Below are 9,803 nucleotides of genomic sequence, written 5' to 3'. Positions count from 1 at the left end.
AGTTTTCCACACTTTTTTTCTTCATGCTTGAAGCTATTGATTTGATAATTGGTATATAGTATTATTATGACAAGTTACAGACCAAGTTAGAATTTTGTTTTGACCTGATGATTTTGTGCAGAAAAATGGTACAATGTATTTAGACTTAAAAAAATCACTTAAAAATCAAGTTTTCCACACTTTATTTTTGCAATGCATGACAATATTGACTTGATATTTATTCTATAGTTTACACCTTGACAAGCTATAGAATAAGTTAGCATTTTGTTTCAGTACAATTAATGTTTAACCATTAGGGCCTTTGTATTGTAATGCGATACTCTCAAAATTCTTCAACTTGCTATAGTTTAGTCTTATATTCTGTTACACCACTGTCTTAGGTAAGAGTAGGTGTTTGTGGCCAGCAAACAAGTTTTTTGTATGTGCCTGTCCAAAGTCAGGAGCATATAATTCAGTGGTTGTTATTTCATGCTGTATATCATGTTTGTTTGTTTCCTTCATTGTTTTGTACATATATCAGGACGTTAGTTTTCTCCTTTGATTTTACATTCATCATTTTAGGGCCTTTTAAATCTTATTAAGAAGTATAGGTTTTGCTGATTGTTGAAGGCTGTATGATGACCTATAATTGTTGACTTCTTTGTCATTTGATTTCTGATGGAGAGTTATCTCATAGGCAATCATACCAAATCTTATTGTCTTAATAAAATCAAGTTTGTTAACAGTTCCACAGAATTCTGTGTCTTGTCTGTATTTGTTGCTGTCAGTGTAAAAGAAAATTTTGGCTTCCAAAAAGTAATAACGTCGAACAAAGAAATTGATGTCACAGAAATTGAATTCCAGACTTTCTAAATGTTGACTCTCATAATTTTGTTCTCTACACATATTCTGTATAAAAAAGACTTCTGTCCATGTTTAATAACAATCCATCAAACAGCTACAAAGTCATTGATTTAAAAAAAATCTGTAACCACAGACTGAACCAACTCTATATTGACCACACCAACAATTGAATGTAGGGTCACTTTGTCTCACAAGCTCAACACAATCAGTGATAAAAAATATTCAGGATTTTACTACAACTTTGAATTGATGACATGAAAGAATAAGTTTATTGAAAGGAACAGTAAATCTCTATAAATTTTTCTTTATTTGCAAGCTTCAATATCATAATAAAATTTAAGGTGGTACTAAACACCTTGACTAAAATTTATTTGGCTCATTTAATTTTCATAAAATTTTGACGTAATATTTACTTTTATTTGACAAAACTATAAAAATTTCAACTTGAACCACACACTTAAAAAAAAAATTCAATGGACATATGGCAGTTTGACTAACACTAATTTTGATCATTGAGAAGCCTTATATTACCTTTTAACAATACAATGTAATTAAAACATTAAGCTGATGTTTGCAGAGTTATCCCCCCCCCTGTAGTGTTATGTACCATCTTAAAAATGCTGTTGTAATAAGATTTCTACAGGTCAAGCCAAATTTCCAAATCAAATCTTTGTATCAATGAAAGAATTTAGTAGTTTTAAACAAATTAGTTGTTAGGAAACCCCTGACTTAACAAGTTTTCAGTCATGACAATTATATTGGAATTATACTTTTTTGAAATCTAAAACTACAGACAAGGACATAGTGAACAAGAATGGTATAAATACACTATGGTACATAGACCATGATTAAATCACCTTCAAAAAAGAAAATTGACAAAAGGGAAAGACAACTTTTCTCTTTGCATCACTTAAAATATACTGTACTGTAGACTTGGTAGAGGAGTAGTCTAAAAACAATGATAGTTTATATATGAAATTAGAACATTTAATTCTGGTAATAGAAATGTATATAATTAGCAAGCTTAGGCGCTGCATTATCTTAAAATGTTACTTTTTTCTACATCAAGGATATCATGAAACAACAACATTTTACGAATAAATTTGTACATGCTTGATTGCAATAAATGTCAGAATGACAAGTTCATGTTACACAGTAACTGTTTGTATAACAGAATGGTAAAAAGCAGGAGAATAACACAGAAATGGAATGGTAAAGTATATAATACTGATCTTAAAATACGTTCATCAATCAAAACAATTTTCAGCTCTTCATACACTTTCCTCGACACAATCAGCTTCGTCAATTTTCAATGAAGGTACAGTTATAATTTGAGTATTATCAGTAATCTCATGGTCATGTGACAATAACTGTGTTTCATCAGTACTGTCTTCGTTAGCACCTTGTAGAGATTGTTCAGCAGCCAGAAGTAAGTTTGCTAGTTCCTGAGGTAGAATTGTGGGATCACCATTAGCCGATTGTTCAATGACATAATGTATTGTATCAGCTCCTTTAGATACTTCAAAGAATAACGACTGTGCTCCATTTTCTTCAGACAGAATTTGATTTTCTTTTATTTCAACATTAACAATATTGCCAACTTCTTCAGTCTATAAAATAAAAATACATTTTACTACAATCTCAATGTTTATCTAATTATGCATAAATTGTTTTTTTTTTTTTTTTTTTTTTTAAAGGTTGTATGATTGTTAGTGACTTACATGTAGTATATATGATATCTAAAATGAGACACTATAATCATTTCTTTAATAGGTCAATGTAACATGATAAGTAGGTCACAGTGACATAATTTATATGAGGATGTGAAACTAAATACAATACAAATCCCTGTCCTTATCGTAAAGATGTGACATGTCATTTCTTTGCTTTCATCCTAATTAGTTAATCAAATTTAGTTATCCTGTCATGCCTGTAATGCCTGCTATCAGTTATTTGTTTGAAAATCAATTAAGATTTAGAATTGCATATTTAAGAGAAATCTAAGATTAAATATCATTAATAATTACTAAGGCACATGAACTTAGTCGTAACATTGTTACTTAATCATAAGTAATTCATTCTACAATGAATATAATGAATGGAATCAATTATATATATACATGTATAACAATGTGCTTTTCACCCAATGGCCAGGTTAGGTTTTACCAGATGCATTCATGTATGTAGACCAAATTATATGGCTGCTATTTATTTGTTTCTGAGAGACAATTGAACAATATATTGAATCTTGTGAGTGGTTGTAGCTGTCCACTTTTATGAGTTATTTTGTCCATCATATCCATTACAAATTTGATTTTGGTGTAAGATCCTTGATATTTATTGGTTAACGTAATTCATCTCGTTATCATACAGACAAAAACAACATTGAATCTTTCTACTCTGATATATATTTGTTTGAAATAACTATGTTGAGAATTTTGGACACTATTTTAGCTATAAATACCTTCTCAATTACAACAGGTTGAGGTAAATTAAACGATTCTACTTCCAAGTCTTTCTTTTGTCCATTGATATCAATGGTTACCATCTGAAACCTATTTTTTTCCTCCTCCAGAGTTTCACCGGCAGGCAATATCTCATTATGTGCCATTAGCAAATGGTGACTAAGAAAAGATTTCTCTAAAAATCCTTGATTACAGTGGGTACACATGTATGGAAAATCTTCTCCATGAGCAGAATGCATATGTTCAACCATTTTAGTCTTATAACAAAAACTTAAACTACAGTGTGAACAATAAAACAAATCCTCTTCTGTTTTTCCATACTTGAAATGTCTTACATTCGTCTTTAAAGAATCACAGTCTACTACTGCATGTTCTTTCATCATATGCAGGCGATATAATTTTGACCGTTTAAAACCAACATTACAATCAATACACCGATAAGGAAAGATATTAAAGTGGACTTGTTGTACATGTGTCACCATGGCAGACTTCATATTAAAACCTTTACCACAGTATGAACAGTGGAAGTTTTCTTCATGAGGGCCATGTATAATTTTAATGTGTCTCTGTAAGTTGTGTTCATACCAGAAACCTCTTCCGCAATGCTTGCAACATAATCTTTTTGATTGGTCAACTCCATGTATACGCATGTGACGATTTAACAGATTTTGACGAGGGAATTTCTTTCCACAATGTTTACAAACTGCCTTCATTTTCCCTTCATGGATCTCCTCAATGTGTTGTTTTAGTGTTGTTGACCACTTAAATTTAGCTGCACAAAGATGACAAGCAAATGGCTGACCTATTACACTATGAACAGCTTTAATGTGATTTTTCAAACTTTGCACATTTTTGTAGATTTTGTTACACTTAAAACATTTGACTGATGCATTTTCTAAATGTGTTCTCTTTTCATGTTCGATTAAGTGATATCTGTTATTAAAGGTTTTGTTGCATAGTTCACACTTTTCAATTCGTAAATCTTTTAATTCTTCCAAGTAGATTTGAACATCAAGCTCTTTCATATGGTACTTTCTGACATGTTCTTCAACCCCAATATAATGATAGAAAAGTTTTTTACAATATTTGCATCCTTTGTTTTTTAAAAATCTAGTTTTTGGTTTATATTTTGGAATATTTACATCACCAATGTCAATTTTAACTCTTTTTCTCTGTCTATTCTTATTAACTAGAGAACCAAATTTCCTTTTTATATTTACAGGTTCAAATTCCTCATCTTCAGATATATATCCAACATAATCATTCACTATGTAATCAGCATCCTTATCATCATCAACAACATTTTCATCGTCACCTACATCAGTTTTTTCTCTGTGAATTTCTTCATTATTTGTGCTGACATCAACATTTTCCGCTGCCTGACCTGATTGTACCAGATTTTTAGATTCTTCTTGGATATCACTACATTTGTTAGTGTTTAAAGATTCCTTTTCTCTATAAGCTGATCCCATTTCTGCCCTCATTACAGCCTGTGATAATTTTACTCCTCTCAATCCATATTTTTTTGGTTCATTGTCAATCCCAGAATTATGAGAGACTTCAGCGTTCAAAGTTGTTTTGTCGTTTTCAAATGATTTACCCAACGGTAATTTTTTTGTTGTTCCTTTTGGTCGACCTCTTTTTCTTTTAGCAGCACCTAGCTGATTAATAATTTCACCATCAGCAGTTTGAATAGGTTGTTCTTTTTCTTCAATCGTCTTTTCAGCGCCATCCCAATCCAAGCATTGAGTTGATTCAATGTCTGCAATAGTGCAGGACAACTGACATCCTTTTAATGCTATATTTGTGTTCCTTATCAGGACTTTAAATCTGTTTTCACAAATCTGGGTACTAAATATGCATGAGGTATCACTCTCAAAACACTGGCCTTTCCAGTACAGATGGGTAACCTTAAAAATAAAATAATAAAATACTAAGAGATTGTCATACTACTCAGTGCTGAAAAGAAAAAGTGAAAATCTAGTTATGAACAAACCCTCTATACATGTACATGCTAGAGGTATAGGGGGAGGGTTGAGATCTCATAAACATGTTTAGCCCCGTTGCATTTTTGCACCTGTCCCAAGTCAGGAGCCTCTGGCCTTTGTTAGTCTTGTATTATTTTAATTTTAGTTTCTTGTGTACAATTTGGAAATTAGTATGGTGTTCATTATCACTGAACTAGTATATATATATAGTATATATATTTGTTTAGGGGCCAGCTGCAGGACCCCTTCGGGTGTGGGAATTTCTCGCTACATTGAAGACCTGTTAGTGACCTTCTGCTGTTGTTTTTTCTATGGTCAGGTTGTTGTCTCTTTGACACATTCCCGATTTCAATACTCAATTTTATGTATGGTATGTATATGGTGATTATATATGTATATGGTGATTATACCTGTATAGAGTGATTAAATGGGGTAGAAAAATTAATCTTTGTTTTTATTTTTTTAAATCGGGAAAATTTCCTGAATTTTTTATTCTACTAATGAACTCAAAATTGTATAACTTTTTTTTCAGATCTACTTTCTTATTCGGTCTGCATCTGCACACAAATGTTGTTTGCATGAGACTTTGAATAAAATGTTTAATTATCAACATATCAACAAATATAGGAAGGAATTCAACACCCAATCATTTTTAATAATTGTTTGATATAAAAAAAAAAAACTTTACCTGGATAACAGCGTTTCTTTGTTTACATAGAATATGACATCATAACTTAAATAACGTCACAACTAAATCTCTAACAACAGACTCAATATCGGAAATGTTATGGTATTTGCGTTTCTTTAATCAACATATTTGAATTTTTAAAAAAAATAATAGACTCCACGCCCATTCACAGATAATGCCTGCCTCATATTAAAATAAAGTGTGACAATGCAGCCAAGAATTTTATTTAATTAATATAAAGGAGTAAGTTCGGTAAGGGCCATATTTGGCCCCAATTATAAAGTTCATAGTTACAAGACAATAAATGTTTTAAGTTGCCTTAAAGACATGTTAGAAAGTTAAACAAAACTGTTTTTGTCAAAGTTTAATTCTTACACGTTGATTTTTACATCCAAAAAAGGTCAAAATAAGGGATTTTGGTGAAATTTGACAAAATCAGCTAGATTTCAACCAAATGAAGGACCAAGAAACATAGAGCGCAGGCGTCGACATGCTTAAGATTCAAATAAGACATGTGAAATGTCTTCACAAACATTATTTTAAAAGATCTTTGTTGTCGACGCATGCGCTCTATGTTTCCTGTCCAATAGACCACTTTCGAGTTCATCCGTCACCGTCAAAAACTCGTCAATTATACACGCCTTCATGACGTCATTTACCAGATAGAGGGGCTCGCCTGTATCCCTGCACTATTTACGTTCATCAAGCGTCTTAGTGATCGTCTTTGTGCAGGATAAACTAGAAATAATGGTTGCTCTGTAGGTACTTACTGACAATTCCCTAATGACAGCAGTGTTGATTGTCAATTTTGAGAATTCAATTTGCCGAATAATTCGTACAATATAAAATTATAGTTTTCCAACCACTCACTCAACATTGGAAGGAAGTGACGACGCCCCTAAACGCACAAATGACGATGATAAAGGCGCGTATAATTGACGAGTTTTTTCCGGTGACGGATGAACTCGAAAGTGGTCTATTATCTATGGAAATTTACCCATTTTCATTGGTTTTTCGTGAAAAATCAATATGAGTACGACTTGTGACGTCATAATGAAAAGCAGAAACGTAAAATGTTCAACAAAATGGTTTATATCCTAGCTAGTCAATGTATTAGCTGTAATTTATCGTGATATTGGTCGACAAATCTGAATTTGAAATTTACGCCAAAAAAGGGGGCCATTCTAGGACCTTATCGAACATACTCCTTTGGCAAATGTTCTGTAATTAACTTTTAATATACATAAATTTTAATATATATATTTATATTTCGTTCATAAATGCATTTACATTTTTGTACTATTGTGCACTAGTCACAAGGAGGTTGAGAGGGTATCTAAAATTCCACTTAATACTAACATGTCCAAGTGAATTTGCCCTTGGTCTCTTTTCCATTTAAGTGACTTGTACTATTTATTCCTTCAACTTATTTTTATGGATAAGAGACGAGGTGGACCTCTGTTAGCAAACTATTTCCATTCTCAATTTAATATGGGGACAAAGTCCTCAATAACAGTAGAAAAATCAATAAAAAAAAAAAATAGGGAAAATTTTCATTTAAGAATTGAATGCTTCTTTTTGTAAATTTATTGGGGTGTAAAAGCGTTGACCGAAGTACATTTTGTATGAAGCGCGGAAGCACTTCATTCTAAAAATGTATGCACAGTCAACGCTTTTACAACCCTATAAAGTTACAAAAAGAAGCATTCAATACTTATAATTACATTTTTTAGCTAGGATCATGAAAACACAATTTTTATCCAGTTTTATTTAATTCACCTGTGCACTTTATTGTGGGACCTTGTGTCATCATGCATGATAAATGTTATTGTCTCATGCAACTGTTTAAGGAATAACATGTGATGTGCTGTTAGCCAATCAGAATAACGTATTATAATGAAACATACAACTAATGTAATTGTTGTACTAATGAACTCAAAATCGCTCAATTTTTTTTATGCCATATTTTGCCTGCCTCATATTATGGTGAATTAATAAATTATTAATCTATTTTTGCTGGCACTCTGGCATGGCAGAAAAAATCAAAGATATGAAACTTTGAGAGAACTAAAATAACTTATAAATAATAACAATAACAATTGTTTTATGTTGTGACATTTTATATAATATATATATTCTATGATATTATATTCTCTTCCATACCTGCTAACTGTCACTATTTGGGGGGGATTTCCCCCATGAAAGCTCCCAAATGGAAATTTTAAAATAGCAATTTTGTCCACAATTTTATACAAAACAGTTAAGTTTACAATGGCTATATGCTTTGAAAAGTATGAAGAAGCCAAAAATCAATACTTAGATGCATTTAAAGGCTCCCTTGAAGGTTTTTAAGGACTGAAAGAGCCATCTTGCAAGTAAAACCCCCATGGGCATTTTGAAAAGTTGGCAGGTATGCTCTTCATGTGAATAGAAATTTTAATTTTATCTTCATTATATGTTTATGTGTTAAGAATCAGAATGTATTTTGACATTATCATTATGTCCTGTCAAAGGCCCTTAATTGGAAAAATTAAAGAACTTTGAACTATACATATAATAAATGAAAATAGGGCAAACGAACCTAGGGCGAACGGATACTTAGGGCAAACAGAATATCAGGGCGAACAAACTCAGTGCGAACAAACCTAGGGCGAGCATGTTATCAGGGCGAACGAACTCGATACCCTCCAGAAGCAACAAAGCAGTGCATCAACATGATCAAATGGGCAGATATTTTCTGTTTGATATTGGACGAGCTCTGATGTCCCAGGGCCTCATTGGTTTGACATTATATGGGGACGAAGTCCCCAATAACAGTAGAAAATTCAATAAAAAAAAAAATCGGGAAAATTTCCCGAATTTTTCATTGTACTAATGAACCCAAAATCATTCAAGTTTTTTATGTCATGTTTTGAAATCCCGGACCTGCGCAGTAAACTACAATGTACTTCCTTTTTCCGATTTTGTTTGTATGAATCTTTAAGTAAAATATATTTACCAATCTATTATAAAAAGGAAGGAACGCAATATCAATTTCATTTTTAATAATTCCTTAATATAAAAAAACGTAACCTGATGATAGCGTTTCTTTGTTTACATTGCATATGACGTCATAACTTAAATAACGTCACAACTAAACTCCCTAACAACAGAACCAAAATCGGAAACGTTACGGTATCTCCGATTCTTTTTTTAACAAATATTTAAGTTACAAAAAAAAAATTCATACAGACGTCGTCCCCATTTACAGGTAATGCCTGCCTCATATTAGATTGTTGATGTCAAGGTAGTCTCTGACCACCTTGGGTACAGAATTAATAAGCCCCACTTTAACTTTGACTACACACATGACATAACAATGCATAAGTGCCGAATTGACTATATAACAAAAGCCTAGACTTAGTTTCTTACATCTTCGTGTTCATTCTTTGAGGCAATCTCTTTAAGAATAGAAAAAGGAAAATTTAACTCAATTGAATTGACAAAACCTCTCCCTCTTTTCATGTTTTCTTGCAGTAATTTTCGTCTGTATTTACATGGTGATTTGGTGAAGTGTTGAGAAAAAGTAACTATTAAGAATTGAGCACCTTGGCTTTTTATTTTGTCTGTAGCACATGATTGATGATTTTCAATTTTTCAAACAAATCCGTGAAATTCATTTATATACAAAATTGAAATCCTCAAGTAAATGCAAAATTGTTTATTTGGTGTGGACCGAAATATGTAAAAATATTTCAACACTTTACTCTGTTGTCACCAGAAATTGGTCGCTCAAGTCGCCGATTTACGATATTTAATGACATTACTTTTCCTTTAAAA

At 31.9% G+C, this 9,803-nt stretch overlaps 1 protein-coding gene across 1 annotated transcript; it reads right to left on the bottom strand.

Moving 5' to 3' along the window:
- Nucleotides 1-240: 240 nt before the first annotated feature.
- Nucleotides 241-9,557, bottom strand: LOC134712555 (zinc finger protein 91-like). The gene is made up of 3 exons (XM_063574239.1): nt 9,396-9,557; nt 3,308-5,218; nt 241-2,453 (listed from the first exon to the last, which is right to left on the bottom strand). Exons 1-3 carry the CDS (start codon nt 9,486-9,488, stop codon nt 2,115-2,117), a joined length of 2,343 nt encoding a protein of 780 aa, XP_063430309.1. The 5' UTR covers nt 9,489-9,557; the 3' UTR covers nt 241-2,114.
- Between the last annotated feature and the right edge of the window lie 246 nt (nt 9,558-9,803).

The sequence above is a fragment of the Mytilus trossulus genome, chromosome 3, assembly GCF_036588685.1.
Source record: "Mytilus trossulus isolate FHL-02 chromosome 3, PNRI_Mtr1.1.1.hap1, whole genome shotgun sequence".
NCBI classification, from domain to species: Eukaryota; Metazoa; Mollusca; class Bivalvia; order Mytilida; family Mytilidae; genus Mytilus; species Mytilus trossulus.
This window is presented reverse-complemented; position numbering and strand designations above follow the sequence as displayed.

Coding starts and splice junctions, on each gene's coding strand:
- LOC134712555 (XM_063574239.1), bottom strand. CDS start 9,488: ATGAAAAGAGGGAGAGGTTTTGTCAATTCAATTGAGTTAAATTTTCCT. Junction 5,219..9,395: donor CAAAGAATGAACACGAAGAT/GTAAGAAACTAA, acceptor TTTATTTTTAAG/GTTACCCATCTGTACTGGAA. Junction 2,454..3,307: donor AACCTGTTGTAATTGAGAAG/GTATTTATAGCT, acceptor TTTATTTTATAG/ACTGAAGAAGTTGGCAATAT.